The 21942-nt window shown below is 35.6% G+C and overlaps 1 protein-coding gene across 1 annotated transcript; it reads right to left on the bottom strand.

Moving 5' to 3' along the window:
* Positions 1–1544: 1544 nt before the first annotated feature.
* Positions 1545–16616, bottom strand: LOC117779878. Its single transcript, XM_034616216.1, has 11 exons — positions 15000–16616; positions 11964–12112; positions 8316–8485; positions 7443–7715; positions 7269–7365; positions 6658–6785; positions 6209–6351; positions 5099–5221; positions 3216–3318; positions 2856–3037; positions 1545–2076 (listed from the first exon to the last, which is right to left on the bottom strand). Exons 1-11 carry the CDS (start codon positions 16614–16616, stop codon positions 1687–1689), a joined length of 3375 nt encoding a protein of 1124 aa, XP_034472107.1. The 3' UTR covers positions 1545–1686.
* Between the last annotated feature and the right edge of the window lie 5326 nt (positions 16617–21942).

Genomic DNA, 21942 nt, shown 5'->3' with positions numbered 1-21942 from the left:
AAGCCATTTTGAATTGTTTTTAAGTGTCCCCGAAATATATTTTATTTGCATTTGCTTACTTTAAAATATAATTGTCAACATAAACTGTTTTTGACTTTATTTAATTCACATAAGAGTTTCATTTAATTATATGTATTATTATTTGCTAATAATATTTAAAAATATTAAATTATTTTTGCATTTTCTATGCATTTCTGATTTTTTTGCAATGACATTTTTCTTAGGCTAAAGCTGGCTCAGGTTAAATGTAATTTAATTGTTTTCATTTATTTTGTTGAAAAACGTACTTAATCATCATAATTACTTAATATAGCATTTAAATTACAAACTCATTTTCCATTTACCATTTATAAATATAAATACTGTCAAGCCTTGTCAGAAATATTTTTTTTTTTTTGTATGATTGCACAAACAGTTAATATTTCAATATTTGTTGTTTTATTTATTTATTTTTTCATTTTTAACTCAATGCAACTTTGTGAAATTCTCATTGTAATTTGATCATTATTAATATTTTCACATCAATAATATAATCAAAAGCCTGACAGAGACACACACACACAACCAAGTACAATAATTTTTCATAAAGTATTTAAATACGTTTGCATTTGCTCTTCCAGCCACATTACAATGAAAGCTACAAAAGAATTGTATTAATTCTGCGCCCTGTTTTAATTTATGCTAATTAATATTCAATAACAGCTTATGAGAGGCCCCAGTGGACATAACTATCCTTTATTTGGTACACAGGAATTAGCGACAATAATCTCTAATGTATGCCTGAATTTAATTGAATTCATTTTTCATATACAAATACATATTTTGTTTATGAAAATAGAGTCAATCTATCAGAGCGGTAAAATTAATTAAAACTTTATTAGCATTTCATTAGAGTGAAAGAGAGAAAATGTTCAAAAACGTATATTAAATAATAAAATAAAATAGTTATACAAATTAGGGAATAAGTAAGGCAATAAGCTCAATAAGCATTAAGCATTTGGTTGCAGACAAATTCTGACCAAATATAACAAGGAATTGGCATCGAGGAAAGTTATATCAGTTTTAGAACTACAAATAGTTAGCAATACCAAACATGAAATAAATAATATAATATATATTAAAATATAAGTAACAAATTTGTAATTGAAATTGCGCTTTTGAGAGATCAATTTAATCTGGGCAAATAAATGAATTTGGCACAGTCGACTGCGGTCATTAACATAATTGGCAGTTTATAGTCAAACACAATTTGGCTATAATATAACAGTTACACAATCAACATCTGGGCCAACCCGACTGTGCATGTGTGTGTGTGTGTGTATTTGCCTAGCTTACACAAGATGTGTCAAGCCAATTATAGTACTTACTATATACCATATATATACCATATTGATCAGAATTACAAGTGTTCTATTATTTATTTGTGTTTAATCATAAAGTTCATTTGTCGACAGTTTTATTAATAGTTTAATAGTTAGTTATTATTATCAATATTTGAAATATTGAAGTATTGCATTAGAGAAGTAAACTCTTCTCTCACATTCTCTTATACTCTGACTCTCTGACTCACTTACTCTATTTATGTGAAACGTGCTCGCACGTAAATTTAACTAACCAGCCAAAATGCTCTGCTTCAGTTTTGACATGAGTTGCAACTGCAAGTGCTTCTTTGGCGCCATCTACATCTCACTGTATTAGCGGAGAGTGCTGCGAGTTCTCACTGAAATCGACCGTGTAGTACATGTCATTCTCCAGGTTCATGGCCAGATGCCGTTGAAACGGTCGCTCATGCAGTTGACCCCCCAACGTGGTCTGTGTCTGGGGGCTGCTGCCATTTGGTTGGGCGGGCAAATGACGACTTGACAGTGCCGCATTGCTTCCACCTGCACCTGCACCTGCGGCGGCATTTGCACCTGCAGCCGACGGTGTGCTGAGACCTTTGCCACTTAGCCAATGTTTATTAAGTTTGCCCTGCAACTTGGGCCGTCGACTGAAGCCCAAAATGGGTATAAACGAAGTGGGACGCGTTGAGAATTTTCGATACGTTTGATTCACTTTGCAGTGACAGATGGTGACCTGGTTAAAAGAAATAGTAAGAGAACCAGTTCACCATTACTAGTATTAACACTAAAACACTCAAATTTTGGATTATTTAAAAGTTTTTTCCTCAAAGTTTTATTTTAATATTTTTATTATTTTGTAAAATTTTAAGTTTGTACCTATAAAAGTTATTTTTATTATTCAATCTAATCGTATTTCCATGTTTTATTTAAAGCTTTAATTACTTTTCATCAACAATTTTTTAAATATCTATTTATACTGCTTAAATTTAATTTCGAATCTTTATCCTTTTCGTTTTTAATTTAACTTCATTCTATATAGTTTATTTGTATTGCTTATTACATTTGGTCAACTGCTCTAAGTTGTCGTTAAATGAAAAATAAACTGCTCATAGTTGACAATAAATAAAAAAAATATAAATGAAAAATCAGTTATTTGTTATTATCAAGAAATTGTATGGTAGGTATAATTAGCAAGTTTTGAAGTGATTACAAATATTAATTGAATTGAAAGTTTCTTTGCAGCTCGATTGAATTTAAGCTCAAAGCTCCTCGGCAGTTTCAGTTCAAGATGACGTTGAAGTTGAAGTTCGGAAAGTATCTCAGAACATGCTTATGAATATGCAACGCCATTTCGAGACCTTTTGCCAAACCGCAGCTTACAATTTCCCTGTTGGTCATTGCTTGTACATGCTCCTTTAACCCTCTTCATAAATGTGCAAGTGTATTGCTTTGTGTGTGTGTGTGTGTGTGTGTGTGTGTGTGTGTGCGTGTGTATTCGTGAACAAAACTTACCACAATGGCAACGATGAAAATGGCGGCCGCCAAAACGCCAGCCGCAAAATATGCATTATGCAATTCAATAGGACTCTTAAGCACAGCCGATGAACCAAAAGTTTTGTCATTAAAATTTCTGGCGTTCACATCGTCGACCATAAATTCACTGGAGCTGACGACCGTCTCCACCACAAACTCATCTGCAAGGGGGGCACAAAATTAATGTAAATGCGGTTAGTTCATTCAACAGAGAAGCATAACCGAAGAGTACTTCTGACTCCAACTCCGGCTTAGTTGGCCACACGGGAGTGTCGCATATTTTTCGGGTTAGCCAGAGTTAATGAGCACGACGTATAGAAGGGAAGAGAGGGAACTTACCTTCGCACATTGTGCCCGTATATCCAGGACGACAGGCACAGTAGAAGCTCTCGCCACTGGACCAGCAAGTACCGCCATGAGTGCACGGATTGACGCTGCACTGCTGAAAATACTGGGACAGTTATCGCATAAATACACAGAAAAAAAAATTATCATTATAAAATTATAAAATTAAAGATTAAAATTTAAAATTTCAAGTATAAATTCAGGATATTATGGATTTAAGACAATGTGCTGTTAAAATGGCAAAGTCTCAACAATAAAATAGCTGAACACACCTAAAATGTTTGATGTAGTTAAATAAATATTGCTGAAATCCAAAATTGAAAATATTTTACCTGGAATCAACTATGTTGTACTTGGTTTAAGGAATTCTGAGATAACCGCGTTCGGACACCGCATTGAACTTATTTTAAAACCGCATCCCGAATCTTTCTTCAGTGTACTCACACTTGTACAGTTTACGTTACGTATACGCAATATTTGTACTATACTCTACTAACTAACAATTACTTGGGGGGGACTTTGTGTGCGTCTGGCATGTTAAATATTAACGCGGCGCATAATGTTGCGCCATAGTAAAATGTAATTAATTTGCTGGCGCCCGGCAGCAACAGCAAAAGCAACTGCAAAAGCAGCAGCAGCAGCAACAGCTCATCAGGGTCTAAAAAGCCGGTGGCAGACAACAGTAGTTGCCACAGTTGCTAGAGTTGCCGCAGTCTCCGTTGGCTATTGTGCAAGACAGGCCACCTTAGAACTGTCAGTCTGCCTGTTTGTCTGTCGCTGACAGTCTCCTCCTTTTCTCTCTCTCTAGCTTCTGTCAGGGAGCCGTCGTTTGCGGTTAAGTCCCCGTGTCCGTCATCATCATCATCATTATTAACAGCATCATCATCATTTTCATATCGTGCCAAGTTTTAATTATGAAGCTTTGACGTTTAATTTATGTACATTGTGTTAAGTTTTATTTTAGCACCGCAAATTATCAAGTCATTGGGCGTTTATTAAATACCCTGAAGTAGTTTCTTCTTTCAAAATAATAGACAGGCTAGTCGTGTGCCAGTCACCTTTTTCACTCCACTGTATTTTTATCTACATTTTTTCCTTATATTTTACCAGGTCAATTACTAAAGGTATTATCTCATTTTATTTATCTCAAGCTAAATTAACGCAAAGGACAAACGGATGTTGCATCCAGATAAATAATGCTGTATTTAATTAACTATATTTATTAAGATATCCTATAAGCGAATTGTTTTTTTTTTTAAGACATTCAACCTTTAATCCATAAATTTTATATATAGTTTCTGTGTTCTTAAGTCATAATTAGTAATAAGTTCACTTTAAAACAAATACTGATAAACATAATTTATAGTTATTCATATTCAGTCCTAAAATTTTGCAGAAATACATTCCAAAGACTAACATCTTTATATCTTTAGCAGCAAAAATCTGGCTAATTGCTTTTTGAAAGTTCCAATTTAAATCCGTTTAAACGAAAATCAAGAAACGTTTAGCTTGTAAATCGTTTCAAAAGGGATTTCAACATGTTTTACATGATAAACAATGCATAATTGGAGCTGAAATTACAAAATTTCATTGATTGCATGAAACAACATTTACATTTATACAATGCATACGAATATTGCTGAACTATGTCCGTATAAATATTTGTAGATACTCGCATTCGTCTGTATGTAAATCTTTCTGTCAGAAGCTAGCAAATTTGTGTGTATTTTGGGCTTTTTATTATGCACCTCCAACTAGCACGTCCATTCCCCTAGACATTCATTCCCATCCCCTCTGTAGGAAGAATGCTGGCCTCAATAGAAAACCATTTGGGTAAAGTGAAGGGAGAAGAGTTGAGTGCATAAATCATGACTTACCGTTCGTGGCATTTGATTACAATCCGGTCCATTGCGACCTCCAGGGCATTCGCAGCTAAAATCATTTCCATGATCAATACAGCGATGTCCTTCGGGGCACGGCTTACTGGCGCAGAAATCAACCTAAAACAGAAACAAAAACCAAAACCAAAAACGAGAACGAAAGCCAAAGAGAAAGGCAGAAATCAAAGCATATTGCAAAATCCAGACTTCATTACATATTCAAAAATTTATTTGCCTCACATATGAGTCTGACTCTACTAGAAGCAGGAATCCATATCAGGAGGAAACTTTTTTATTTTCGGTTTTTGATACATGCATTTGTGGCAGGAAGTATTGGCCAGGGTAAATTTAATATGTTCGCATAACATCTGTTGAGATTAAATTTGTATACCCTATCTTTTAATATCTGTTGCCGCTACAAAAATTTGTACTGCTCATTTTGGAACAGAATTTTTGATTTTACTATACTCGCCTAGCCTAGCTTAGGAAGGGAATATTTTAGTTTGAATATTTCTATCTCGAATAGAACATAGTCGAGTAGTTAATCTTTATAGATTTGTATTTTAAAGAAAGTGTTTCCCAACGTCGGCATGAGCAACCTATATTTCTGGCTGTCAGGTATTACTTTTTATAAATTTCTAATATATTGCCTGACTTTTATTATAAGTAATACGTATTATTAAGTTAATGAATGTCCTATAATTTTTTTTACAAAGTACAACTTGAATTTGTAAATATTGGTTACCCCAGATCTAACTTTAATTTTTTTTTCTTTACAGTTCATAATTTATGCTTAATTTTTCTTGTATTTGTAATCTTTAACTTAATTTTTATACATGGTAATTTTTCCTTGCCGACTGCTTTTAGTCGTGCATAAATAAATAAATTAATCGTAGATTTGTTTCTGTTATTTTAATTTTTTCGTTGCTTTTAAAAGAAATGTTATCGACTAGAGTATTTGTCACACATCGACTGATTTTCTTTTATTCAAATTGACCTTGTACAATTGCCCAACTCTTAATTCATTACAAAAAAGAGTATCTCAGCTTCGGTAAGAGTACGTCCACTGTCTCCGACTGTCACCTAATTCGCCTGCCAGGCACTTACCTTTATTTGGCAACGGTTGCCCGTGTATCCCTTCGTACAGCGGCACTCGTAGCTGCCAATGTGATCGATGCACTCGCCGGCATTCTGACATGGATTCGATTCGCATTCATTATATTCAAAGTTGCACAACTCGCCCGCGAATCCTGCAAGGGAAAGTGAACATCAGATTGAGGTGGTGAAGTCGCAGTCCGGAACGTAATGTAAATGTGCAAAATAAATGAAATGGAAATTTCAACGAATTCGCTTCCTGCGACAATTTTTGGTTTTTCCCTTTTGGTTTTTCCCTTTTCTTTATTTTCATTCTCATTTTCATTTTTATTGAGTGCGATTTGTCCAAATTGTATTTGTGCCAATGAAATAACTTATGAGCCTCGATTCGATTCGTTATTTCAAATGATAGATGCACACCAAGTATACGCACTGTTGGCAGACCCTATTCATTAGCTTACCGGGCTGGCAGAAGCAGCGAAAACCGTCCTCCTGATCCACACAGATACCATGCAAACAGGGCGAGGACTCACATTCATTGAGACTATGCTGACAGAGGGGCCCTGTGAAGCCAGAAGTGCAATCACAGCTGCAAGTGGAGAGTGATAAGATTGATAACAGTAAGTTCCTAACAGAGGTATTAAAAATTATCAAATAAAAATTTCCTGTTGATCAATAAATTAATATAATAATAATATTATGAATAATTATACGAATTTTGTATATAAATAAAAGAGTATGAATTAATAATTAGTTTATTTTCTAATGAAAAGAAAATTAAAAATAAAATAATATTATTAAAAATTCAAGAGGTATATTTTAAATATTCAAAAATCCATTTAAAATTAAAGTTGAATGCACATATCAAACTCACCAGAATTAAAATAAAAATTTTAAGTAAAATTTATTTTATGCTTTCTAAGTAACAATTGAAATTTAATTTAATATTAATCTTTTTTTTTTAATAAAAGTGACAATAACAATATTAACCATACAAAATAGATATATATTTTTATGCTTGGTGTTTTAAACTACGAAATACTCTTATTTGCGATTCCTAGTTTCTACTCACTGAAAGTGCGTGGAATTACCCACACAGCTGCCGCCATTCATGCACTCCGCCGGATTACAGGGATCCGATTCATATTGACAATTTTTGCCCGCATAACCTGAGAAAGAGTAACATCACGTTGCATATACGTATAATCAAGATTAGTTGACACTCTGGTTTCACTAATGACCTTACCATATGGACAAAGGCATTGGTAAGAGTTGCCGTCGTGACCCTGCGAGAGGTCCACACAGATGCCATTATTGGTGCAGGGACTGGGGTTACAAGCATCGATCTCCTCACAATGTGGTCCCGCAAAACCGCTACAGCATTGGCACTCGTACTCCTCCATGGATGTGCTCGAATAACACACCCCTTTGCCGGAACAATCGGCGTTCTCGCCACAATTGTCGGTTTTCGTGGTCACCTTTAAACGCACACACTGTTGACTCCACAGCTCGGACACCACTGTGCAATGGAGAGAGAAAAAATGAGAAACAGAGAGAGGAGAGGGTGAGAGAGCGACAGAGAGAGAGAAAGGGAAGAAAAAGGGTTGTGAAATTAATTAAACTCGGCCTAGGCGAAGAAAAAATACGACCAAAGGCAAAACAATAGCAAGACTAATTACTTAAGCCGACGAAGTTGTACTCTAGGAAAATGTATAAAATAAATAAATAATTAATAAATTAAATAAATGAATATAGAATGAATGTAATCTTATAAGCTATTATTATATTTTGTACTCTAAAGGCTTTTATTTTTTAGCTTAACTTTTTTTTATAATTAACATATTTTTATAAAAGTCTTTTAAAATAACAATGATCTTTTTTTTTACTATGGAAAAATATTTTTCATATGTATGTTATTCTATCAAAATTTCTCATTTTCAGTTTTATTTGAATTGCTTTAAAATTTTAATATCTAATAAAATTATAAATTTAATGTTCCCCTATAACCAATTAGTTTATTTCACTGCCTAAATTAACGTTAAATAAATAAAGTACATTATATTTAAATAATCTCCGGTTAAGGTATATCTAAGTCATGTTTGTGGTGTAGTTGACTTACCAATTAGCAGGTTAACTCCCTCGGTGAGATCCTTGTCATATAAGGTAACCAGTTTTCTGCCATCGACCACCAAGGGTGTTAAGTCCAGGAGTACACCTTCAGTAACATCACAATGCTCGTGGCCGGAGCGTGTTACCTGATAAACCTGAGCGGCATGTGCGGCACTTTGGCTAGAATAGAAAAACGAGAAATGGGGTAAGAGAGGAAGCAGTTAAAGGTACTCGGAGTTGTTGCTCGAGATATAAATATGATGACGCAGTCAGGCATTACCTGTCGCTGCTTGAACTTAATTAATTAAAATTTATTTATAAGCATTTGCCGCCCCACTTTGTTAACGGAAATTAAAGAACGCCCAACGGAAATTAAATTAGCTGCCAACTATGAGCAGCGCATGTTCTACTGCGTTCTGGCCATGTTTACATAGGCCTTTTAAATCTACCCTTGAATAAACTCATTTATATATTTATTTCATTGATTTTTTGTACTCAAATTGTTGATTTGAGTGGCAGCTGATTTTGAGTTCATACTTTAAATTGAAGTAATGTCAATTGTTTGCATCTTGGTCGTTGTGTTGTCAGTTTAAGGACTGCCACCGCAATAAGTTAACAAAGTGGGGAAACTTTTTTAGCTTTTGACACTCCGCACTGACAACTTGACTATGGTCATACACCCCCTAAAATACACTGTCGAATTCACCTATCTAACACGCAAAAAGTATAAAGTTTGCAATTTTTTGAACAACACAAAGCCACAGCGGTTTCACTTGAAAGATGGACGACTATGAAATACCCTGTACATATTTGTTTAGCTATAACTAAATAACAATATATTAAAATTTATACAACAGCTATTAATTAAAATAAATAAAAATGTTAGATGTGTTAAGTGTATCTGAAACACTATTATAACATAATATTATTACACTAATTCAATGAAATTTTCAAATCAAATGCAACTGAAATTCAAGTCAACTCTTGGCATATTATACCTTGCTTTGCTTTTTCAGAGGGTATCAGCTTTTACAGCAAAGAGCAGTCCAAAACTTTGGAATCTATGCGTTACCCACTTGCTTTGCTTCACATTATTATTTGCTACTGTACATTTGTTAGCTAGCCTCTTCCCCTTCTCCTATTTCCCTACTTCTTTCATGATCCCCTCATGACCTCCTACTCACTGCCAACAGCACACACATATTAAATCGATAATAAAAACTTTTTTGACATCTCATTTTCATAGTTGGCAACTTTCCTCCAGCTCACGCTCAATTGTGTGCCACGTTATTTGTGATTCTCCTTCGTTTCCTCACTTTACCACACTTTTCTTCCCTTAACCCAATTGTTTGTGGTTTTATTAACAGACAGAAGAAGGTACGGCAACTCTGTAGGGAGGCCGTCATTTACCCTACGGCAAATCAAATTGAACTTATGCGCCACATTTTCAATGCCTTTTGGCTAATTTCTGGCAAGGGGCAGCTATCTCCCATGGCTTTTTTGATGTTTAAAACGAGAGAGAATTTTAAAATTTAATGTAACCTTTTTTATGCATAAATATATATCACAATATAATATATGCTCGTTCCTCTGGTTACTTCAGCAGCAAAGATAAGACCCGAAATAGAGACTGGCAAATGCGCAAAGACTGTTGGAGAAACGTGATAATTGCCATAGCCTTTTAACAGCAAAGGGTCAGCAGCTGAGACCAGTTTTATGGAGAAGGACGATGCTTGATACCTCTGCATTTGACCCACAAAATGACTAATAGTCAGTGAAAGAGAGAATTCTGAGCTGGAAAAGCACCCAAGTCGCATTCACATTAATATGCGCAGTTTGTAAAGGATTTGCAAGCGTTACAAAATAAGCAAAAAGAAAAAAAAAAGTAGGGAAATAGGGAAAATGTAAAGAAAACCGAAAGAAATGAAAACAAACCAAAATATATACGATATTTACTTACACTCTCATCGAAAATGCGTGGAAAACATGAAAAAAGCGAGTGAGGTCAGATAGAAGAAGAGAAAAAAAGAAAGCAATTTAATAAACTGTAAAAGGGGCATGATAACGGCGATACGTGTCTGGAGCTCATGAAGTGGCGACCTGTGGGCTCCTACCCATAAAGAGAGAGGTAAATTGGGTGCACCCGCAAACTAAACGTGTACATCGATACGAAGTCGTACTGAATTTGTGCAAACGTGCTGAAGTAAAATCAATAAAAGTCCCTAATGGATGTTATTATATAATAAGCTGCAGCACAAACTCGTCTCGCCGAACACTATAGCACATTAAATGAAAATAAAATTGAAAAACTATACAGACGCGATGAGAGTTCGTAAAGCTTTTCTAAAATAGATACGCTTATGCGTAGACAAACAGAAACAGCCGCGGGACTTAAGTTCCAAGAAGCTCAGCTTAGTCAGACACCTGGAAGAGTCTTCAACTCGTACTCGTATTACACTCTTTACACTCTGTACATAAAAAGTGCAAAGGGTTTTATTAACTTGAACATCACCAATAACACAGAACGACAAAGACGGCCGGTTTCTATAATCAGGAATATTCGCAATAGACATTAGTTTTTTTAAATAAAAGAATTGAAATAGAAAATTAAATTATCCAAAAAAAATTAAGACATTATCTCCACATTTAAGAATTTGTATTATCTCACCATTTCTAGACGGAAAATCTTAAATTTGAAACGAGTTTTAGTTTTAGACGATTTTATCAATGAAACTTGGTACTTAGGTTTCTGCCCCCGCAAAAACTCATTTGCGTATAATTTTCATAATAATAAGGTGCTGCACACAATACACGTAAGTACAGGGCTTGTCACAGTCGAGTTTTCTCAACTAAACTCTCTCCTACCAGCGAAAAAAAGAAATGTCCCTCTCCCTCGCTGCAAATGCGCCCACAACATTGGTTGGTAGATGATGATGCTGACGATGCTGATGCTGATGATGACAATGATGATGATGCTGATGCTGATGCTGACGATGCTGATGATGATGCTGATGCTATATAATGACAGTTCGCCTTGCAGCTAAGTCAGTTATTTGATAAACTACACATATATAACATCTGTTGGCGTTGCCGCTTTTGCGAGCAGCTCAAAATAAAAATAGATATATTCTTTTCAGCTGACTTGCATTATTTCTACCTATTCTGCTGTTGTCCCTGAGTACAGCATATTGTAAGCGAATCTGTTTTTTATTGATTCAAGAATTTGTAATGCACTTGCGCGGAGCTTGGAACTACTTTTAAGCCAAAAAGCTTATGTATCTTTAAGAAATTTAATGTTTTTAACAAAAATATGATTTTGCAACTATAAACATAAGACGCTTCTTAAATTTTGTTTAGAGATAAGCGTGAATATTTAATCATTACTCAAGTATGATAAAGCCGATTTAAAAAGCTTAACGCTTCCCAAATGCCAATAGTTATACATTTACAATTATCATTAACAAGCAATAATCAAATTTTATCATTAGTTTTGCAACTATATAATAATATGAGTCGGGGGTGAGAAAATATACTTGAGTCTAGTACTCTCCACTGCATTCTTTTCACTTGTTTTGCATGAATATTTGATTCCATTTGATGTATTTAACATAGTAAATTTAGTAAAGTTAAATAACAGTTTGTGTAACTTGAAATGTACCTGCTAGTGATGTTTTCTTTGTGTGGTGTAGTCAACATGGCATCGTTGATTTCGACAATCAAAATATCGCCAGATTGGATTTCGGCTTCACCTTCCCATGTTAACACATTGGGCGTACAATGCTCTCCGGCTTTACAATGTTCCGTAGTCTGCAATTAGAGAAGGCGGTGGAATTATTTAAATATTTTCACTAGCTACATAAATAAGGTGTTTTTTGTCCAAACTGAGGATAGGTCTAAGGCTGAAAATGTTTTTTGGGCACACAAAAGTTAACAGTCGAAAGGGACTAAAAGGTTTGTCGGCTCACTGAAAATTCTCTCTGTGGTTTTGCACAGCCACAAAACCAGACGAAAATAGAAAAACTGAAAATGGTAAACTGAATTATTAAACAAGTTTTCTAATTTCAGTTTCATGTCGCCGTCTAAGCCATTTGAAAGCCTAACAAATTTACATACTAACCACACTGAACCTAATAAACTTTCCTGCCAAAAGGTTCATTTACGTTAGGGATACTACGGAATCCGGCTAAAGCCCAAGACATGTGATGCGTTTATACCAATGGCCATATGCGTAGATCCACTGCCTGTTTCTCCCATTCTCCTTCCTTTTTTTATTAATTTGGGTTAAGCCACGCAAAAGCTGTCCGTCTGTCCGTTGGTCCGTTTCATCTATTACAATAAAATGGGGTTTATATGAGGAAGACAGAGAGGAAGGCTGTCAGGGTCAGGTCCGCAAATTTTAGCATATTTCGCTCAATTTGAAGCGGTTTAGTTTTTGTTTCGTTTGTGAGGATTTGTCTGTGCTGAAAGTTATGGCATTTTAATAGCTTGTCTTGCATAAAAATGCATATTGTGTGTTGTTTTAGTGTCCGAATAAAATGTCACATAAATTTCCATGGAAATGTGTCACATTGAATGGAAATTCCACTTTATGCGTTTATTTATTTGCATATTTGTATAAATGCTAACAACAAACAATCGTCATTGTATAGACTTTGCTTAAATTAATGCTTAAATTCTTCAACAACTTTCAGTATTATATTTGAAAATAAAACTAAAGACAGATTGTTATTACTTTTGCTGTTTCTCTTTCTGCTAATGACTTTGAAATATTTCTTAAGCTTTTTCCATTTTCAATTGCTTTTCTCTTAATTACACAGCTAATTTGCTGCTCTACTTGTTGCCATAAATCTATCAATCCCGTCGATTACAATCATAAATAAGCAAACAGATAAATAACAAAAATAAAAAGGACAGTTTCTCAGTCAGTCTCGCAGTCAGTCAGGCAGACAATGGACAAACATTTGACATTCTCAAATTAACCCAAGAAATGTAATCCTTTTGAAAAGCTGAACAAACTGACAGGACATCCAAGCACTGGGGGGAAATTATTGATCAGCATTTGATTCGTCCATTTCCGCAACATGTGTGAAAGGAAGCGACCCAAGCAAGTTGCCCGGAAATACTCCGGCTTTTGCCTTTGAAAATTTGCCTATCCATCTCAGCATCTTTTTGCATAAAAAAAGGGACACATAATGGAGTTTCATTTTCCTTATTAAATCACATATGTTGTTAGATTACAGAAAACTAAGACGGTTTACAATTCTCAGCCACAGATGTCTGTTAGATAGCCATAATTTCGGCATATATTTGTATTTCCTCTGTAAAGGGTGTAGAGAAAAACGGGAGAACAACTTATCAGTCATTTTTAATGTCCCTGAACAAGTATTTAAATTCATTTCTGAATTTATCCTTTTCAATGGCATCTGTCTGCGGGCAATCCCGGTGCTGATTTCACTGTAACAGTTCTTTACTTTCGCAATTCGCCATTTCACAGTCGCATTTCCAATTTCAGTCTCATTCTTATTCTTAGTCTCCGTCTTCATCTCCATCTCAGTCGTCAGTGCTGTTTAATTGACATCAACGTTTGGTCTTTGTTTTGTTTCAGTTTGTCATTTAATTTGACGGCTTCTTGGCCTTTATTTCTTTTCTTGGCAATAAAATAAAATAAAATTGATTTTCTGTTTACCTTTGATCAGCAAATGTTGGCAACATCTTTTGTCTTTCTCCCTTCCTCCCTGTCTCTCTCCCTTTCTCTCTTTCTCTCTCTCTCTCTCTCTCTCTCTCTATCTAGTGCATTTAATTAAAATGTGTCTGTATATTGTTAACTTTGGCTTATTCATTAAAAATAAAAAAGGTACAACATCTACCTTGCATATCATTTGTGCTGACTGCAATATCTTTTTTTCGGTCTGTCAATCTTTTGCTCGAGTAAAAAAGGTAAATGAATTACAAAATGTAAAATAATTAAAGAAAACATTCGCATAATCAAGGTATACTCGCACCTGGAATTTAAATGCCGAAAAGGTAAAAGAAAATGAAACTTGGGTCAGTGCTCGTTTGCGATTTTACATTGTATCTTTGAGATACAATGGAATCCATTTAGCATTTCTTGCTTGACCAGTTATGTAAAGTCAGGATTTCATTTTACCTTATTTTCGTATCAATGTAAAATATGCTAAACAACTTACTATGTAGCAGATCTATTTTGTGGTAGTTCAACCTCCTCAATTCAACTCTGCTCAAACTAGTATTTAAATAATTCTTTAATCAGGCACTAATACCGGCACTGATAAATTTCCAACATTTTAAATCTCAAGGTAAAAGTTTTGTTTTCAACTTCTTGTGTCATAAAAAAATAACTCTAAAAAACAATAATACATAACATTTTATTAATAATAAAAAAAAATTTATTTTGTAAAACTATTTTTAAGCCATTTTAAATATGGATTCTCTATTCATACTCCTCATAATTAGCATTTACTTATTTACTTATTATGTAAATACAGGTTGCTCGCTATGCACACTAATTATTTAGTCTGTTTAGTTAAATAACATGTACAGAGCTTAGTTTCTACTTTTGGGATTTGTGTTCAGCCTGTTGGCCTTGGTCGGTTTTTAGTGGGAGGCTTGAATTGTTTTTTGGCCAAAGCCTTAAAGCTCTGTCAGTTTATCAGTTATAGGTAAATGGACTTACCACAATTGGCAGCAGCAGCTCGTGCGTTTCGTTGCCTCGCCACAAATGTGAATCCTGCGGCACATTTTGTATCTCACATTCAAGCGAATTGATTTTCTCCTGAAGGCGACTTAAAATACGCGGACGAGCAATTGGCTTTGAAGCTGATTTAGCTAGATTAGCCGGATGCCTGGAAGAGGAACTGGGAGTGGGACTGGGAGTGGCAGTGGAAGTGGTACTGGGAGTGGAAGTGGGATTGGGATTGGGAGTGGAGTTAACAGTTGTATTGGCTGTTTGGGATGTAACTTTGACTTTTGCAGCGACCACTTTTAGATTTTCCAACTGTTGGTCGCTGGCAACTGGCGGCTTCAGTGCCTTGAGCAATAATTTAGCGCGTTTCAGCTGCTTCTGGTATTTCATGGGTTTCACAGTAGTCCAAGTGCTGGTTATTGTTGTAGCTTCTTCTTCTTCTTCTTTTGCCTCCCCTGCTGTGGTGCCGTCAAAAGTTTGCCGGGTGGGCGTCAAAGTCACGCGTTTTGTCGTCATTGGCGCTGGTGACGAGACCTCCAACTTTGTGGTTTCGCTTGCTCTAATGACTTGACGTGGCTGCGACTGCGACTGCTCCGAACTTTGTGGAACCTCTGATGACTTTATAATGCTGCCTGCTGTGGCCAACAACAACAATTCCCGTTCTTTAGCCGCTGCAGTGTCAATTTCTTTGATTAACTTGCGTTTATTATGTAACATTTCGTTGTACAACTCTTTGCTATTGTAGAACTTTGTGGTGGAGAATTCGGGATGCGATGGTTGAACCACAGCAGCCACTGAGGCTGTCCTTGCCTCGGTCCCATCAGAAGCATCCGTGTTGAATTTAGTGTTGGCAAAATCAATGTTGGGCAGGGCCATAACGTCGCTAGCACGATGTTGCATGGGAAACTCGAAGCTTTTCTTCACACGTCGATCGATGTAGCTATCACCATGTGTCAGTGGAGGTAACTTTGTTGTTCTAGTGGTGCTGATGGTGCCTGCGGTTGTTGTGGTTGCTGCTGTTGTCTCTTGCAGCTGAAATTTGCGCTCAATTTCCGTTATCAAATCATCCTGCTCAGCCAGCAATTTACGTGTAAAATCACTCGGCGTGGACTCCATGCTGGCCAGAGTTGTCATGGCTGAAGGAGTTGTCGTTGTTGCTGGCTGATTAACTGTTGGATTTACAACCAACATTTCTACCTCATTGGGCATAAGATTCTGTCGATATTCCTCAGCATTATCCAGCTGTGTAAAGACAGCCTGTTGCACTTGCTCCTCCGCTTTATCTTCTCTCATTACGGGCTGAAAGTCCTCAATTTTAATTGGATAGAGATCCACAATGTTGAGTTTGCTTGCCGACGATTGCTGAAATAACAATGCGCCATAACGTTTCCTCTCCTCCTCATTAAGATCGGCCAGAGTTTCGGCCACTTGATACGAGGCAGCTGCCTGCATTTGAATGTGCAGCGGAGAGGGAGTTGAGGCGGAGACGGGCACCTCTTCAAAGTCCGCGGAGGAGTCCAGATTGGAATCAGCTTCGCTAAACTTGATGCGATAGAGTCTGTCAAGGATGCTGCCCAGTGATGCGAGTGGCGGCACGTTTGTTGTCATTAACTTATCCGCCAATGTGGTTGCTGCAACATCATCATTAGCCTCATCGTCATCATTATTATCTACTGCTGTTTTTGTTGTTGCAACATCATCATCTCTATTTTCAACTGCTGCTGTTGTTGTCATGATTTCTACGCCAGCTTCATTTCCTGTTGCAACTGCTGCTGCTGTGGTTCTTGTGGCTGTTGTGGTTCTTGTGGTTGTTGCTGTAGTTGTTGTGGTGCTGGTCGTTGCCGTTGTGGTGGGCGTGGCCGTTGACGTTGACGTCGACGACGACGACGACGTGCTGGTCGCGTCAGAGGAGGGGGAGAGTGTGCTGAGTTCCTCTAAAATTCCTTTTTTCGCCGCTGACGTCACATTTCCCTTCACTCCTCCCCCGTTGCTGCTGACCACTGCAGGGGCTGTGGGGGCTATGGGGGCTGTGAGGGCGTGGCTGCCATGCAAGTCATTTGTTATGGTCTCCGATGCTTTGGTAGATTCGTCCGTGGCCCAAACTGCGGGCATCAGCATTACAAATGTTAAAATCCAGATTTTCGACAACATTTTGGAAAGAAATATGCAAAGACCGCCCAGTTGGAAAATAAGCTGTTGTTATAATGGATGTTATTACGACTATTTGTTATTCGGATGTATATTTTTTATTTTAAATGGTTGCCACTTATTTTGGTTTTGATTTCATCTGCTTTGCGCATGGCAACAACTGCAAGATATTAAAAATAAAATAAAGGATTATAATTATTTTCATTGCAAATTTATTCTTTGAAATATTTGCAACTTTGACTCATAAACAAATTTTATTCTGTTAGTTTAATATATATTTTTTCACATTTTTATTTAAATCTGAGGCGACAAAAAAAGAAATTCACTATTATTACTATTATTTTATTTACTTTTATATTTCTTATTTTTTTATATTATGGCATACGTTTTACATTTTATTCAGCTGAATTTCAATTAAGAATTCTCTTTACAATAGATAAAAATGTTGACAATAAAAAAATCTATATTTGGCTATTGAAATTGGTATTTAACATGAGTTAAATACCAATTCAAAAACAAGTTGAGATTTAATTGCATATTCATAAATAATTTGGGAATTTAATAAATGTTGAATGAAATGCGACAATCACACAGAAGAGTTAGCAAATTGACAATTTTTACATTCAATTGAATTCGATTAAAAATTAAATAATTGGCATAGCAGTTGTTAACCACAAAGGAGTTAAAAAAGGTCAGTTCAGAGCGATAGGGAGAACGAGAGAGAGGTGAATCGGGAAGGAAAAGGCAGAAAGTTGTTGAAATTCATTTGTAGATAAAATTGATTTGCGGTCATTTTACTTTGCCTGGACAAGATGCCAGTTCGCAGATCATTGAGTCTTATTCATTATCCAACAGATATTTAAGTTAGGACACCCACTGTGACAAACAATTGAGTCTTTGAATCATTGCTTCAGTTTCTCATTAATTGGTAAATTGAGAACTTTGTGCTTTCTGTGTGGAATGCCTCACAAACAGATTGATGATACAGTTTCCCAGTAAATACATATAAGTTTACAACAATTAAGATACGAATCATAAGCAATGCTAGCTTTGCCTTTCCATTCAATTGATTTTCCTCTTTGCATAAAATTCTCTCAAATGTTTACTCCCAATCAAGGAAATTAAATAGAAGTTTTCAATTGATAAGAATGAAGGATACATTATACAGGATACTGCACTTGGTTCTGTTTATTTATGAGTCTAACTGCTGCCACTCGTAAATCAACAGTGGTTGCCTCTCTTTCTCTCATCCCCCCTTGGGGGGTCTTTGATATATTCGTATATATTTCAATTTGATGCAGCTGTGCAACTCGACTGGCATTTAATTAATTATTGTAATGACAAAATTAATTAAAATTCATGCAAATTGGTTATGCGGTTGCAATATTGAAATGTTTATGCTGCGGCTTTCACTCAACATAGTCAGCAATAAAACAAAAAATCAAGCATACGCACAGTTGACTGACTGAGAAGCCAAAGCAAATTTCAAGCTCTGGTTATCGTGCATATTGAAAAACCTCAGAGGCTAATAGCATAAGGGAAAATTTCAGAAGCAAACAACATAAGCGACGAGAGAAGCAGCTCAAGCAAAAACAAATGAAATCCTCTTAGTTTTAAACGAGGGAAGCAGCAGTTTCCAAAAGATGCTCGTCTTATTTTTAAAGTCGCATTAAAGTGTAACGGGCAGTCAATGGAAAATTTGAGAAATATAATAATGTCTTTTATAATTTGACTTTCAGTTTGAAGTTAACCAAAAATAACCGTCTGTTACCCAAATAAAAAAGATACTTTACACAAACTGACTGTGTATCTTTTTATTATGTTTTTTAGATATTCTCAAACTAAAAGAAAAAAAACATTTGCTGTTAAAAAAAACCTCATTTTGAAATATAAACAATCACAAATAAAAAGATAATCAAACAATTCGCTTGGAATTGCCAAAAAAAAAAAAAGCTTGAGCTATAAGAAAACTTGTATAAGAGCTACTCTTATGCTATTATATTTTTTATAAGCAAAAATATTTTTATAGATGTTGAAATAATAAAAGTGAAAATGAAAAACAAATAAACATTTTTTACGCAGCGACTTGTTGAGAGATAGGGATGGAAAAGAGACTGTGTTTGGGCGGGTGTAAAAAAAGTTTTTTTTACTTCTGCTTCGGTACTTCTGCCTTTTTTTACAGTATTTTGTGTGTATTTTGTGTACAAACAGTTGCAGCCAAAAAGGAAAAGTAAATAGAAATAAAAATGAAGCTTAATTTAAAATGCGACGAAGCGTGTCATTCACTCACACACTGAGCCATAAAGCAGCGCTAATATCAACATACATAAGCACACACACACACACATAGATAAATTGATGTAGTGCTGGGGTTGGGGGCAGGCGATATAAAGCTGTAGATAAACTTGCGCCGTTTCCTTTCTATCTATGCAAAGCTGCTCTTTCTATTTAGAAATGTTTATGTGCGGGCCGCATTTTCGTTGTAAATACGCTCAAAAAAGTAAAAGAAAGAATTTACGAAAAAAAAGAAGATAGGAAAAAATGTTGCCTGATATTTAAAACTCGCAAAACCGCTACCGCAACTCATAAGGTGAATGGGAATGCCTCAACACAAATGGCAACCGCCAGAACGACAACAAGTACAACGTTGGTGACTCGATGGTGACGATGTCTTTTCTCTCTACGATTATCTCTGGCTTCTAGCTGAAAAAAAGACTCCAAGCCAAGTGGCGGTAAGTCTCTCAACTTGGATGGAAACACCAGCTTCTTCTAGCTTTTGTTAGCTGTTTGTGGCCGCACTGTTTTGTGAAAACGTTTTCCATTTGCGTCAGACCAAAGACAAGGTGTGCTGCACAGTGGTTTAAGTGCTAGCAAAAACTGTAAAGTCTATGAATGGAAAGTTGTACAAAGGAGAAAAGTATATAAGTATAGAGGAAAATGGTACACACATTTACAAGTGAAAGTTCACAACCTGCTCTTTTGTCAATGTAAAGCTGAAAGCCAATGTAAATAATAGTTTTTATTAAACCAAATAAATAGGAAACAATTAAAAATTTGAATGCAATATTGTGAGCTTTCAAGTAAGAACCTCAGTTTAACAAAAATAAATGGGATTCCCCGCAATGTTATTCTAAATTTTTATTAAGTTCATTTGGAATAGAACGCTGTTTACAATACTTCATATTGAAACAAAATTTTAATTTTATATTTTTATTTATATATTTATTTACGTCAACTAAAAACAGTTGACATATTAAAATGATCAAAAATTAAAAAATGTCACAAATTAATAATTTTAATGCTTGTTTTAGGGGAAATTAAAATTATATTAAATGAAATTATATTTGAATAAAAATACATCAATTCTTGATTAGCTATTAATTAATTGTTACGACTAAGAAACCACATAATTGAAATTTATTCTGAATAGTATAATATTGAACGATTTTACTCATAGAAATAATGACTTTTAAATATAAATAAATTATTAAATACATGGTAAATATTTAAAAAAATTTCCGTTGACTTTAATACTGTCAAAATAAAGAACAACGCTCGCTTTTATAATGACAAAGTTGGCAACATTGTGACTTTTACTTTTATCAATAAAGTTTTTCAATTATACAAATAATAATGCATTTTTAATGACATTAATTAAAATGAGTTTAAAATAAACAGAATCGAATAATACAATTTTATCCACTATGCCCGTGCATAAAGTATGCTGTTTTATAAAGAACTCGCATTTATCTTTATTTTTATGCCACAAACACGCCAAAAACACGAAGGATAAAGGTGAAGGAGTCGAGTGGAAGTAAAGTAGCCAAGTTTCTAGTGGGATGGGAGACGGGAGAAGGGAGACGGGAGATGGGAGAAACGAGTAGAACAACTTCACGTCACTAACACCGCATACCAAATTCAACGCCAGGTTTAACATTAGCCGAGCCACGTTGATGATGGCAACGCCAATGTTGGTAACGCATACAAATCACGAGAGCACAAAATTGGATAGAGTCAGCGAGTGTGGGTGTGTGTGTGTGTGCTAGAAAGAGAGGGTTAAATGGGTTTGAGCTTAATCTCTAGAATCTTTTAGTTTTCGCTATGTAAAGGTGGCTGTCTCACGATGCTGTTAGCCGGGTCAACAACATAAACCAAGTCACCAACAAATACCAAACTCACACCGACTTATTTATCTCCTCCTCCTACATCACTTCGTCCTTGCCCAATGCCTTTCACATTCAGATGGAATCGAAGCACTTCAAGTGGCACTTGAAAGCAGCGATCTCTGGCATTGACTAGTCTGTAAAATAGTGAAGAGTAGTAGTAGAAGTAGAAGCAGAAGCAAAAGCAAAAGGAGTAGATTGAGATGGAGGCGGAGCTGGAGCTGGAGTACGTGGGTTCAACTGGAATCCGTTGGGTCGAGGCTCTGGTATAAAATGCTATTTGATGTAGTTTTAAGAGGGAAAAACACGTACAATGTACGCTTCTCGGGGTCGTCTATATTTTTTCTTCTGATATTCTCTGCCCTCTCAACTACAAAAGTGTCTTGTACTTCTTGTTGCCTGACAATGTCGCTGCTTGTTCTCAATGTTGCTCTTGTTTGTTGATTTTCTTGCTGCTGTTGTTGTGGCTTTTTGATCGACTATTGAATTAATTTCAAGTTATTTGTTTGGAGAACACTTTGTTCAAATTGTGTTTTTTTTGCCGCACTTTTGATTCAATTAATTTGCACAGTCTTTCTATTTAAATTTTATTCCGAATTTTGTTGGTTTTTACTTATAGAAAT

Source organism: Drosophila innubila, assembly GCF_004354385.1.
Source record: "Drosophila innubila isolate TH190305 chromosome 2L unlocalized genomic scaffold, UK_Dinn_1.0 4_B_2L, whole genome shotgun sequence".
Classification (NCBI taxonomy): domain Eukaryota; kingdom Metazoa; phylum Arthropoda; class Insecta; order Diptera; family Drosophilidae; genus Drosophila; species Drosophila innubila.
This window is presented reverse-complemented; position numbering and strand designations above follow the sequence as displayed.